Source organism: Protopterus annectens, chromosome 9.part0, assembly GCF_019279795.1.
Source record: "Protopterus annectens isolate FY-2018-M chromosome 9.part0, PAN1.0, whole genome shotgun sequence".
Classification (NCBI taxonomy): Eukaryota; Metazoa; Chordata; order Ceratodontiformes; family Protopteridae; genus Protopterus; species Protopterus annectens.
Genome location: NC_056743.1, coordinates 1085231838 through 1085246538, shown reverse-complemented (window position 1 = coordinate 1085246538; position 14701 = coordinate 1085231838). Strand labels below are relative to the sequence as shown.

The window sequence follows — 14701 nt, the reverse complement described above, 5'->3', positions numbered from 1 at the left end:
AAAACAGAGATAAAGCTGAAGCAAAATGGAAAAAGGAATCCTGGCCTATATTAGAAGAGCAAAAGCTGAGAACAGCGAATGCTCATATATTGAACTTAAAAACTAAACCACACAATGTTGAATGTACGGAACAGCGATTTTTTTTCCCCAGGGAAAAAGAATCACTGCTCAAAAAAAAAAATGTACAGACAAAATACAGTGGGAGGCTTCAACCCCACACCTCCCACTGTGGGGGGGGGGGGGCTGTGCTCCCCCAACTTAAATATACCAACTCTGAAATTGCACCACAGTGGAAGAAACTGCAAAGTCCCAAGAATGGCCCAGCGATTTTTTTTCCCTGGGGAAAAAAATCACTGTTCCGGTAGTTCGACATTATGTGTTTTTTTTTTTTAAGTTTGATATAAGTGTTAGCTGTTTTCAGCTTTCGCTCTTCTGATATAGACCCAAGGAATCATACTGTATACATAAACTTAACATGTACAACATGTACCAATATTTAAAAAAGGAAGATATGCTGAAAATCAACTGTTCCAAAGCTAAATATCCCAGACAAGCATAAACGTATCTTGGACAATCAAAACAATTTTGGAAGGCAATACAACAGCTCAGCACTTCCCAAGGTTTTCCCAAAAGCAGATAGTTGTAGTACTCTTAAGAATATGATTCCTCATCTAAGTCAGAATATCAGCAGTCCCCTACTACCTACCAACCTGTCTTTTTCTAGCCTTCCTTTCCAGCCATGGTCACCACTTAACAAGATTGTTAACTTACCCCAATTCTGTTTCAATTCCATTGCATAAGAAGAGATACAAAAATGTCTTGAAAGCTTTGACTCAGGCTACAACCTTAGTTCTATACTTTACATTCCAACATTTAGAAATGCGCTAGCCATCCTGTCAGTAAGCCTGTGATACACTTTTTCATTTTTCAGCTTACAACAAAAATTCTCCCTTAATTAGTTTTAAACATATTATAGTCCTCTCCCTGATTGAACATTCTTCCCCAGTCTCTGACTTTTACCCTGTTGCCAATCATTGTCAGATAGCTAAAATACTTGAAAAAAATGTCATATCAGTCTACAGCCTGACCTAGTTCTCTCTGTTGTGCTAGTAGGTTGGAGATTGCCTTCCTTGAAAAAGAATGCTTGATTATAAGATAATGGATCCACTTTGGATAGTTAACAGGTTTTATCTTTTTAAAATAGCTGCAGCATCTGTAATAATGATTGTAGTTAAATAGGAAATGTTACAAAGTGTGCACTAGTTGCAAGAATGAACAACCTGCAAAAAAGAATGCAAACTTAAAGTGACAAATATAATAAAAGAAAGAATGTAGGTAGCAATGTTTGGCTATCCGGTAAGTACAAGGACAGAAGAACAGATTCAAAAGTAAAACATTTAATTTCCTAGCTGCAGGTGAGTGAAAAAAAATAATGATTTATAATAGCTGATTTCTTGCCTACAGCAGTAAATCAGGGTTAAGTCTAACTGGAAACATAGAAAAAGCTTTATACTGCTATTTTTCAACTGAGCATTAGTTCTGTTGCCTTAAAAACATGTATTTAATATGTTGCTTATTTTTTGGGTAGAGAGGGGATTGTGTGGGGTCTATATCATACCATCAAACTTGTATAAGTTTGAACAATGTAATATCGAACCCAAAAGTCCGAAACGCAAAAATAGCGAAGCCACGGCATATCGATTTTTTTCCCCAGGGAAAAAAATCGGTGGGCTGTTTTCGAGGCTTTGCTATTTCCTCCACTGTGGTGTGATCTCAGAGTTCGTATATTTAAGTAGGGGGTGGGAGGGCACAGCCTCCCACATTGGAGGGTGTGGGAGGCAAAGCCCCCACACTTTAGTTTTAGTTTAAGGTTTTTTTGTTTGTTTTTTTTTTTTTTGTTTTGTTTTTTTTGTTTTTTTGTTTGTTTTTTATTTTTGTTAGGGAACAGTGATTTTTTTCCCCTGGGGAAAAAAAATCGCTGTTCTGTGTGTTTGTTATTGTGCGGTTTCAGATTTTTGGGTTCGATATTACATCGTTCGAACTTATACAGATTTGACAATGTGATATAGACCTGATTGTGTGTTATAATGAAAATAAGAGATCAAGTTCAAAAGGCAAAATATTACACAATAATAAAGTGGCACAAAATGATAGAAACAGACTGTGAAGGACTAGTCTATAACAGAATGACAAGCAATATATGTAAATACAATAATAAATTCACTTTACAGTGTCACAATTTGATTTGCTAGTCTGGAATATTAATGAGTATTTAGAGAGGAAAAAAAGGGCAAGATTGTGACCTATATTTATAATAGTAATGCACAGGTAATGTTGCAACCTGAATCATAAAGAACATGAAAATGTTATAAAGAAGAATGGGGAGTGTTTATTTGCTGGAATGGGAGGAGAGCAAAAAAAAGGACCTTAATATTGGTAAAAGGGTATCAGAATGAAGACTGAGGAGCAAATGATTGATTTGCAGGGAAGATTTATTGTGGTCAGAGACTGTTGGCAGGGAGTGAGAATTATGCTAACTGCTGTATATTAAGACAAGGTATAAATAATATTATGGGAGAAGATATAGCCTTTTATCAAGGATGTATGGTAGTGGTTGGGGATTTGAACATTTCAGGAAATAAAGAAAATGTCTCTGCAGGGTCAAGCTTTCATAGAATACCTGCTGAGGGCAGATACATGGAGAAATATAGGCATGCATTTAGACTCATTGATGTAATGAAAGTAAGGTTGAAGGAAGTGGAATATCACATTTTTTCAGTAAATTGTGGTGCTTGGGCAGAATTAGATAGATGCCAATAGATGCCATAAATTTAAAGAAAATTGTAGCATGGTATGATAAATGAAAATATATCCAGTGACTGTATCAGACAATGCACCTATACAAGTTAAGTTTTGTAAGTTTGGTGGGACAAATATTGACATTTTCTAGTATTTCTTCTGAAAGGGAAGCCACTGTATAGTTGGGTAAATCAAAGAATAAGTGAAATGCTTTTAGCTTTGAATGCAATGGATTGAGGTAATTGTAAATTAAAAATTAGAAATGTGGTCATAATGAAAGTACACAACATATGGAATTCCAATAAAAGTGGGGAAAAAGATGGAACAGGAATAATATAGGTCTAGCAGTAGTGGTAGTTATACCAAATTAAAGGAAAGATCTTCTTGATCCAGGGTCATACAACCCCAGTTTTGATTCTGAATCATGGCTAAAATGTTTGATGATTTTTGACAAAAATAACTGGAAAAGATATTGCCAAGAACAGTGGAGCTGGATTGGTGTGGGTTATAGAATGTGCACAAACACCAGATAGCAGTAACAGAACCCTTATAATTCAAAATAGTATGTTGGACAATAATATATTAATAAGCTTGTATGCCAAAAAGTGTTTGGGAGAGTGCTCTGGGAATTAATGAAGATCCTTTAAGGCATTTGTGTTTCCACAAGCATGGACAACATTGATATTTAATATCTATAGAGGAGTGTTTAAAAAAAAAAACAAGAATATGGTGATGTAATAAGAATGGGCACTGTTTGTTTTACTAAGAAATATAGTAGTATATTGGGGTTAGGTATGGAAAGGAAGACTTGTAAGTCAATGGAAGAAACGTTTGCAAGAAATAAAAAAGTGAACAGTATACTGGAAAATATTTCATTTATCCTTTGGGAAAGCATTTATATGAATACATATGCATTAGAAAAACTTGCACATATTTATTTATTTATTTATTTTACATTTGTTAACCGGGCTAGTCCAGCTGGATCCATTTTCAGTGGAGGCCCGAGGAGAAAAGCTCCGCTACACTACTAAAATAATACTTTAAAAAATACTTTACAAATACTTTAAAAAAATCAAGTAAAATACAAAGATATGATAGAATAAACATTCAATTTCAGCATGCTACATTGAGTATGGGATTTAAAATACTATGTTAGCTTGGACAGAAGATAAGGTAAAAATTTACATACACAATTGCACTGGAAGAATAGTTGAAGCATAACTTATTGTTATGAAGGGAAAAGGCATTCAGCTTGGAGAGGAGATTTAAAATGCAAGAGAAGGAAGTAAGAAGAAGGATGGGTGGTGGAGCAAGCAGATAATATGGGAAAAAGAAAAGAAAAGGTTAGTCAGGGTTATGGCAAGAGCATAGCCAGTGGTTGGAAAGGAAGAGTTTTAGGTTGGTTTTGAATAGTGGGAGAGATGTAAGGCAAGTAAGGTCATTTGGTAGTTGGTTCCATATTTTACCGACTGAGTTGGAGAATAAGGAATTACCTGCTAAGTTATTAGATAAAGAAGTATGGATCAGTATTTTGTTGGATGAGCGTAGATTCCTCAGATTGTTATATGGCATAATGAGGGTGGAGAGCATTGGAGTATTGTCAGGGTGGTAAAGGGCTTTGTGGGCAATAGTGAGTTGGTTGAATGATATTAGGTGAGGTAGCTCTAGTCAGCCTAGTTTTTTTAGGTTTTTACAGTGATGAGTTTGTGGCAAATCTGGCAATACTGTTATAGGCTGTAGATAGTTTGTTAAGATTGTACTTAGAGAGCTTAGTATAGATGGGGGAGGCATATAATAGGGTAGAGATTAAGTGGGTTCTAGCTATAGTAGTTCTGGCTTCAGGAGTTAGGAAAGATTTGATTCTATACAGAGAACCTAGTTTTCTATTGGTAGATTTAATTGTAGTGTTTATATGGTTGTCAAATTTTAGTTGATTGTCGATTGTAATACCTAAGAGTTTGGTGGTATGGTCAGGAGAGATAAGGGTACCGTTATTGGATGTAAGTGCGAAGCTAAGGGAGGGAGACATATGAGTAGGTGTAAAAAGTAGGAGTTTGGTTTTCTTAGGGTTGAGAAGGAGACAATGGTTAGAGAACCAGTGCTCAATGGTTGTGAAGGTTTTTTGTGTGAGTGAGTTAAGTTCAGATTGTGTTGGGGCAGAGCAAATGACGGTGGTAATGTTTATATAGGTAATGTTTATATATTTCCAGGGGGAAATGTTGGAAATTGTTCAGCTTCTTTTGAGGTCCTAGACTGAACCCATCAAAAGAAGGATAATATTTAATAAGAAAGAAGAGAGTGGACTTGGTTTGATATACAACCAAATAAACAAAAGCAAGCCAACTGCTAAAGGCAGACCCACGACAAAGCAAATATCAGAAAAATCAAAAGGTAGGTCAGCCAACAGGATCACCAAATGAATAAAAAACACAATACAAAGTCAAACTAATTTATTAAGGTTTGCGCTTTTGCAGGGTTGCCACCTCTTCAGACCAAACTAAAACAAAAGTATATACAAAAATACATCAGTTATATAATAAAAATCAGCCAATAAATACAGGCAATAAATGCAATGCAATAAAACAATCAAGGACCAACCAGTCGTAATTACCGCCTAACTTTCAAGGCAGGTTTGAGAAGGATGTCACAATTCAGCCCTGGTAGTTTATGCACCTGGAGAGAAACAATCCATTTTAACTAAATCATTTCAATATAATTGTTCAGGTCACCTCTTCTAATGCTGGGGGAGACCGACTGCAAAACTCTAAAACTAAATTTATGTCCAGGAAAGGATAATGCATGAATAGCCAAAGCATTAGTTGACACACTATTACATATATTTCCAATATGTTCAAGAATACATTCCCTAAGTTGGCGTGTGGTCTTACCCACATAGAAAGAGTCACATGAATAGCATGTGGCCAAATAGACGAAATTATTAATCCTACATGTAGCTAAGAACCTGGGCGAAAAAATATGTCTAGAGATGGGATGAATAAACTGCACATCAGAAGCAATTGAGGGACAAGCTCTACAGTTATTACATGAGAAAGTGCCTCTCTTGTTAGATTACATAGATGTGGACTGCCTTGGTCATAGCAACCCATCTTTTGAGAGTTAACGTGTTACTGAACGTAAAAGAGGGCTGTTCATCAACCATAGCCACAGCACTAATCTTCTCATCGGCCAATAAAACCATCCAGTTCTTCCTAATTACCTTACAGAACTGTTGATTGCTTTACTGGAATATGCAAAAAGAAACCTAGGTGGCCCATTTGAATGTCTGGGCAAGTTACGCTGAAAGCTGTGAGGTCCAGCTGAAAAATATGGTACCCCTCTACCATTTCTATGATGAACTTTCTCAAAGTGTGAGGTAACAATATGTTCACAAGAATTTCCCCTACTCAAAAAATCAACACTAAGGATATCCAAGTCATCTCCAAAAATACCAGAATCTGTGGAAAGTCTGGAGACCCTCAGAAACTGACCCTTAAGTATATTTGAGAAAACATGAGTGGGGATGCATACTAGAATGATATAACATCCCATTCCTCCAGCAGGGTTTCCTGTACATCCTGGTCTCCAGACCTCCAGTACTGTTCTTGAAAATAGTCGCATCTAAAAAAATCAGTAGATGTCACTGAGTAACTCTGTGTAAAGGTAAGAAAACCAGATGTACTCCCTAAGTAAGAAACAAATTGTGACAATTCATGCACACTACCTGCCCAAAGAAGAAAAACATCATCCACAAATATAATCGTGTTTAACAAGGCCACCAAAAGGGTTATTGTTATGAATATATTCATCCTTCCATTAGCATATCTGTTGGCGCAAGGGGTACCCATCGTAACTCCTAATCTTTGTAGGAAATGTTGACCTTCAAAAAGAAATACATTATTATTCAAAATCAAGTCAGGTAAAGTACAAATCACTGTAATTGTGCCATGCGTATAACCACTATAATGAGTTAAGAACATTCTAACAAAGTCAATTCCTAACAAATTAGGTATGACCATAAACAAAGTCTTGATGTCATGCGTCACCAACAAATAGTGGTAAACGTCAAGTCCAGTTATTAAAGCAAACAATGTAGAAAGAAAATGCGGGGTATCCTTGAGGACAGAGGGTGCTTGAGATAGTAACGGTTTAAGTTTATCTTCAACAAAAATTAAAAGAGGTTCGGTAACGCAGCCACGTCCTAAAACAATAGGGAGTGGTGGACAATGTAAGATCTTGTGAATTTTAGGGAGACAATGCAATACAGAGGTAGAAGGGTGTTCATCTGAATAGAAAATCATATGCATTTACATCAATCAACCCACACGAGTAAACTGTATAAATCATTCTGTACAACCTGTATGCATCTATCAACATCCTTTGACCATATCTTTAGATAGGTAGAAGAGTCAGCGAGCATGTCATTCATTGCTTCCAAATAGTCCCCTTTGTTGAAAATAATTACAGCTCTGCCTTTATCGGCAGGTCTTATACTAATAGAAGTTTCCAACTGTAGCTGTTGTAGGGCTTCCCTCTCAGTTCTTGATAAATTAAAAAAATGAGGCCCAGTAGAATACAACCTGTCAAAAATGTCAGACTCGCACAGCTTATCAAAAGCTTCCAAAGAAGTAGTTAGTGAAAGATTATACAAACTGGGTTTACGGAGAGACCTACTGTTAACTATTGGAACAGAAGCATTCTGCTTACCATAGTACATTGTAGCATAACTCTCCTCACAAAAAGCCTGATGTCAACAATAAGATCTGTAAGGTCTGACTTACTGTCAGGAACAAAGTTTAAACCCTTATTGAGCATATCCAGATGAGCCTGAGTAAGTTTAAAGTCAGATAAATTATAAAGTAATCCTTCATGAATCTGGATGTTTATTGCTTGCTCCGCACCACTGAGTGGTCTTCTTTTGATGTTTTCTGCTTCCGAGTGTCTCTGTGCAATGATTGGCCTCTCCTGGCTGGAGAATCCAGCTTCGTTGGTAAAGGGAGAGACATGAAGGGATTCAGGGAGGAAGAAAATGAACCATTGTTCCCAGTCAATTCTTTATTGTTACTGCGAGCCCTCAGTTAATTTGACATGTCCTTGGCATTACTGCAAGTCACAGCAGAGGCAACGATAGCAGTAGATGAAGTGTATTGTGTCACTGAGTTGGAATCCGCATTATAACACTTCGCATTGGTATTCAAAGGGGGTGTGTCAGTCACCAAGTCAGACTGGATATGAGACTGTGCTTTAGAGTCAGAACCTGAAGTATCACTCGTGGGCCAAACAAAGATATGCCCCTTAACAAAATCTGAGTAGTCTCTCAAGAGTTTCTTGTGTTTCTGTTGTCATAGCCTAAGTTCATAGGCTGAGACCTCTGCACAGAGATCATCTAATTTGAGTATGTAGTCATCGCCAGGAAATTTTATCACGTAGCAAATGCTCAACTTCAACACAAAGTGACATCTCTAATGGAGTGAAGTGTTCAACCAGAAGCTTAAGATAATTAAAGCTGAGCTCAAGGTTTAATTGTTGCCATCATGTGAGTAAATTCAGTTGGCTCGTAGCTTGTGTCGGCATTTTCAGCATGCGTAAACTTTTAGGGACAATTCTATATTCAAGGCACACTTCAAAATTAAATCCCTGCCACTCATATCGCTTAAGTTTATATAATAAACTTTCCAGTTGTTTCAAATCTTCTAAGAAGTCACACATACCATGACAATCTGTGGCATCTGAAGTTTCTTGTGCTGATAGTTTTAAGTCCCAATAGAGGATTGACTTGGTTACGTGCTAGCCTGGTATATCTATCCATATTACCACCAGTAACCGTCTTTGTTAGAGTAGATGAGGTATTCAGACCTTCAGCATTCGTAGATAACTACTCAGCCATGTGCATTGGATTGCTTACCAAGTAATACAACCAAATAAACAAAAAAGGCAAACCAACTGCTGAAGGCAGACCCACGACAAAGCAAATGTCAGAAAAATCAAAAAGTAGGTCAGCCAACACAGTCACCAAATGAATAACGAACACAATAAAAAGTCAAACTAATTTGTTAAGGTTAGCGCTTTCGCAGGTGTTCTGCTTCTTCAGACCAAACTAAAACAAAAGTATATACAAAAATACATCAATTATATAATAAAAATCAGCCAGTAAATGCAGGCAAATAAAGCAATCAAGGACCAACCAATCATAATTACCGCCTCACTTTCAAGGCAGGTTTAAGAGGGATGCCACAATTAAGCCCTGGTAGTTTATGCTTCTAATGCTAGGGGAGACAAACTGCAAAACCCTAAAACTAAATTTTGCAGTTGGTTCCCCGGTGTTAGAAGAGGTGACCTGAACAATTATATTGAAATGATCGAGTTATAAAGTGGATTTTCTCTCCAGGTGCATAAACTACCAGGGCTTAATTGTGGCATCTCTCAAAGCTGCCTTGAAAGTAAGGCGGTAATTATGATTGGTTGGTCCTTGATTCTTTTTTTATTTGCCTGCATTTATTGCCTGATTTTTATTATATAATTGATGTATTTTTGTATATACATTTGTTTTAGCTTGGTCTGAAGAGGTGGCAACCCCACGAAAGCGCTAACTGTAATAAATTAGTTTGACTTTTTGTTATGCATTTTATTCATTTGGTGACCATGTTGGCTGACCTACTTTTTAATTTTTCTGATATTTGCTTTGTCGTGACAGGGCAGAATCAGGAATGTTAAAAAGTTAATTGAACAGGTTTTGCGTCAACATGCATTTTATGATTAAGAAGTATGGAACTGTAATGTCTGTAATGTTTGACTGATCGTAATTCTCACTGATATACCAGAAATTCAAAGATTTTACAAAGAACATGGCACAAATACGAGGCATAATTGGACAGCTGAAGAAATTTTTATATTAGCATACCTGGTGATAGATTGGTTTGGGTCATATAGTAATTTTTTTTTATTTGTTTGCTAGGGTTTTGTATAAAGCAACTTTTCATTAAAAAAAAAAACTGTCGCTGATAAGGTTTGGGATGCTGCAGCAGGGGTGTGCAGCTGTAAAAATGCTCTGCTTCCATAACATTCTAAGCAGTACACATACATGGTACTGCGGCCTGGTATCCTATTTGCATAGGAGCTCTTAAATGTTATTCTGTGTGTAGGGAAAATTCTACAGATAAAAATATTTGCGTTAATAATAAATTAATAAATAAATAAAGGAGATAAGAGACATTGCTGGGTGTTTGTTTTCCTGGTAGAGACCAGACACTAAGTCAATTACAGTCCCAGAGAAGCATTTGTATTAGTTACTAAAAGTGATGCTTAGATATTTCATGAATTTATTATTAGCCTCTCATTATGTAGTTCAAGACCTACATCATATGTTATAATAAAGACATACTGCAAAAAAATAAGTTCCTAGCTGTTCAAAGAAAATTTGTTTAGTTCCCGATGTATGGTGGGATTGTATTCTATTGCTTTGCTACGTGATCATAGTGTAAAGAGTCGCCTTATTGATTGTTTGATTTGACTGCTTGTTGAAGGTTTAGAGTTTCTGATCCTATTTTTCTGGCTGGAGTGTATTGTTCTGTTGTCGTAGAGACAGTTGGTCATTTATTTGGTTAATATATTGTTTGTGTTTTTCAGATCAGTATATGTCCGAAAGTGTTCTAGTTCTAGCCATTTAAGTCTTTGAAAGTTTTTACAATGATGACTTTTGTTTGGGACAATTGCAGCAAATTTTGCAGTTTTGTTATTTGTTATCTCAGGTTTATGTAAGTAGGTTTTGGTAATATTAGTAAGGATATAAGAAGAGAATAGAAGGCTTGGTAATAAGTTTGAGCTGTGTTCATTCAAACTGTGTCAGTTAATTAATGTTTTGACTTATGAAGCATATCTAACTTTTTGGGGGGGTTTGAGGTGAAATAGGGTGTTTGTCAAAGTTTAGTTTATTGTCCGTGATAATACCAAGTAACTTAGTATGAGTAACTTGCTCAATTAATGTCTTGGTTTTGAGGTTTTAGAAATTTCACCTGAGCCAAGTAAGAGTAATTTGGTTTTGTTGGCATTAAGTACAAGTTATGAGACTGTGATCCACTTTTCAATGTTTTGGAAATGTTGATTTATATGCTATAAATGTTTGATGGAGTTTGCATAACAGATGACGGCGTGAAGATACTGAATTAAATTGGCAGAAGGAATTGCAGTATATACATAGCATTAGTAAAGATACTCAATAGTAGAGGTCCCAGTATTGTTTCTTGTTGAACTTCAGTGTTAATGGGCAAGAATTCTGCTTGACTTTTGAACCAGGTTAATGTGTGGAGAAGCAGAGAACGAGTTAACAGTATCAAAAGCCTTTGAAAGATTCAGGAATATAGCAGTTGTGTGAAGGACATTGTTTTTGGAGTGATTAATATTGTCTAAAAAAGATAAGATTGCAGTTTCTGTGCTGTTTCCTGGGTGACATTTGTGTTGGGTGGATTATAGAAGGGTGTTTTGTGTTGTAGCACTTGGTTATGTATACATTCTTCATGTTTTTTTAGAGGCAGTGATAAGATAGTTGTAGGTAGAAAGTTAGAGAGAAGGTATTGACACCAACTTCTGTGACTATATGAATTTATTTCCAAAGGTTAGGGACAGAATTCTTAGATGAATCTGTTGACGAGCATTGCAGCTGGGTATGGAATAGCTTCAGATGAGAGTTGTAGATAGAAGGGTGGAGGTCAGGGGCTAAAGAGGTATGCTTTAGTTTGTGTAATAAATTTGTAACATCTGAATCATTAACAGATTGTAGCTGAAATGAGCCATTTGAGGAATTAACAAGGATGTTGTTCACATTATACTGTTGAGTAATGATACTTGCTGAATCAAGAAAATGTTTATTAAATGTCGTTGCTATCTGCCTGGCTTTGTCTGGAAGAAGACTAGTTGTGGTTTCATTGTTGGATTTAGGAGTTTACTAATGTGGGCCTGGTGGTGCTGCGGTAGCGTTGTCGCCTCACAGTTAGACGTTGCCCGTTCGATTCTCAGTTAGAGCGTCTTCTGTGTAGCGACATGCGTGAATGGGCATTCCTTCGTTGAAGGTTGTGCGTTAGGCCCGGCAAACCAGTACGTAAAAATCTACTGCCAGTCATTAGCGGACCGGAGTTCCGCTGTGGCGACCCCTAACCGGGAAAAGCCGAAAGACACAAACAAATTAATGTGGGCCTACTATTGTTTAAAAGTTGGTGAAAGTAGGTTTGTTTAGCAGTTGTAATGGCAGTTTTTACTTTGTTTATGAGTATGTTGTAGTCCTGTCTAGATTGTAGTAAATGAGACATTTTCCATTGTTTCCAGGATGCCTCTGTTTATGATGAGTTGTTTAATATGTGCAAACATCCAAGGGACAGTGAATCTTTTAACCTCCTTTTGATGAATGGGGCAGTGGAGTTTAATTCTGTTAAGAATGTCTGGTTGAAATACTGGATAGCATCACGTACTGAAAGGTTTTTAATGGATGCCAGTTACCTTGTTGTAATGGGTTTTGAAACAAGTCTGAGTAAACATTTCTTTTTTGGTGTACCCAGTTTAGGATTATTTTAAAACCAGATCAGCACTGGGGGAACAGTCACTACAACCCTCCCTTCCAGGTTGAGAGTACAAACATAAGTCATGCATCTTTCACCCACCCATCCCTGACTTTTTCCAGCTTCCTACACTGCTGACCAATCTCAAGTCATCTGAGTCAGAGTGGGGCTTTATCCCTATACACCACAGAACAAGGTATTGCATTTAAATTTCTTTATTATTTATTTATTTTTATTTATTTTACATTTGTTGACCGGGCTAGTCTAGCTAGAGATATTTCCATTTTCAGTAGAGGCCCGGGGAGAAAAGCTCCACATACTTAATAATAATATTAAGAAAGAAGTGCAATGCTAATTGCTGTATTTCTACAGATTTGACCACTATTTTTCTGTCTCCTACACTGCCCAAATTATCTGATCAGCTGACATGTATTTTTCACCAGTGGTCTCAATTTGTTCCGTGGGAACATAATTTGAGTGCTGACCAATTTCTTATTTGACGAGTGGAAGTTTTATTTCAACTTATTCCCTACTCCTGCCATACAGCATGTGATTATGTTGGTGTGGATAGTGTAGATTTGCTTCCATATACTTGTTGCACTGCACATATCCTCTTTCAGTGTCCTCCCAGTCAGATAAACCTGTCTTCCCAAGGAGCTGCCAGGTGGTGTAAGAAGCCTTAGTCAAAATCCTGCATTCCTTTCCGTCAGCACCCATAGTCATTATCAGTGCTCAATCCGCAGTGTTATTCAATGCAAATCACTGCTTTCACAAACACACTTCCTTTACAGAGCTAACCTGTAAACCTGCATTCTTGTTTGGTAATATGTTTCCCAGTGAGAGGTGAGGCATTCAGTTTAGCAGTGTGAGATGCCATTGTCCCGAAGTGTAAATGAAAACTATTTAAGATTGCATCAAGAGTGAAGCCTCTGGTGACAGAGGACAGTCTGCTAACAAGAATTGTAGGCTTCTGTTGTTGTTGTTGTGTCTTTCGGCTTTTCCCGGTTAGGGGTCACCACAGCGGAACTCAGGTCCGCTAATGATTGGCAGTAGATTTTTACGTGCTGGCTTGCCGGGCTTAACGCACAACCTTCAACGAAGGAACGCCCATTCACGCATGTCGCCACACAGAAGACGCTCTAACTGAGAATCGAATGGGCAACGTCTGTGAGGCGACAACGCTTCCGCAGCACCACCATCATCACAGATAATAAGATGCCTTATTACAGATGTGAAATTTGTGGCTGTAAAAGACTTTTGGATTAGCTGTATCAGAGAGAGCTGCTGAAACTCGAGACATTTTTTTTTCCAAGTCTTGTGGTTTGTGTCTGACATCTGTGCAACGTATTCTGTTTCAACAGAGCATTGTCATTTTACTTTTTTATATTCTACAGCATGTCGGGAAGCACAACAGGAGTGACCAGCAAATGAGTGACTACATGAACAGTCATCTGTCAGTGAGTATTTAGCAAGTGGAATCCAGAGCTGTGCTACAGTCCAGTGTTCTGGTGTCATATCACGGTTATAGAACTCTTGCCAACCCCCTCCTGTGATCACCAGATCAACAGTTGAACACAAAGGCCTCTAAAATATGAAAGCCTGAAGACAGACATTGCATATCACAAAAGTGTATATTTTTCTTGTTGCCAAAAATCATCAGACATCTCTCAAGTGTCAGCAAAACAAAGAATGGAACCAAAAACCCTCAGGGTGAAAATGCAATTCTGAATTCACTACATCAACCAGTCATTGTATTAGTATGTCTCTGTAAAGTTCTGAAAAATGTTTTTATTATTATTATATAATGTGTAATAAATGTGGAGGTTAATCAACAAATAATCCACATATTTTTCAAACTCTGCCAGTCTTCATTTTTAAATTATGATTCAGGAATTACAAGTTTTACACAAGGAAAAGCTGCTTGATACATTTTCATTATTATAGTGTTGAGCAAATTGAAAAGTGACACTAGTGCCTTCTTAGTACGTAAGTAAATAATTCTTGTTCCAGTTCATCCAGCTACAGGGCATGTAACAGGCAAAGCTGTGCTGGGGAAAAAAGTGGTGCATTGAACTAGCATCAGTAAATAAAGCACTTTAAAAGTGTGCTATAGCTTCATAACTGAGAGGTACAGTAGCAGATTAAGACACATTTAGACTGTTATCCTGGGTCCTCAATGAGACATGGTTTCTTAATTGCTGAAGTAACTGTTCCTTCGTGCATCCCAGATGTTTTGCAGTCACTGGTGAAGGAAGACATTGCCATGTTATTTTTTGTTGTCATTTTTGTTCCCAGTTTAGTTAAGTGTTTCACAGTATGATCAGCACACTGCAAGGAAAACCAGTGCCATTTATATC

At 37.1% G+C, this 14701-nt stretch overlaps 1 protein-coding gene across 3 annotated transcripts in view; it reads left to right on the top strand.

Annotated features, from left to right (window-relative positions):
• Positions 1–14450, top strand: part of LOC122811820 (pleckstrin homology domain-containing family A member 3-like) — a 547265-nt gene extending 532815 nt beyond the window's left edge. For all 3 annotated transcript variants that reach the window (XM_044083925.1, XM_044083926.1, XM_044083927.1), the window contains one exon: positions 13739–14450. In XM_044083925.1, the coding sequence (XP_043939860.1) occupies positions 13739–13764 (26 nt within the window). In that variant the 3' untranslated portion in view covers positions 13765–14450. The remainder of the gene's footprint in view (positions 1–13738) is intronic.
• Positions 14451–14701: the final 251 nt, after the last annotated feature.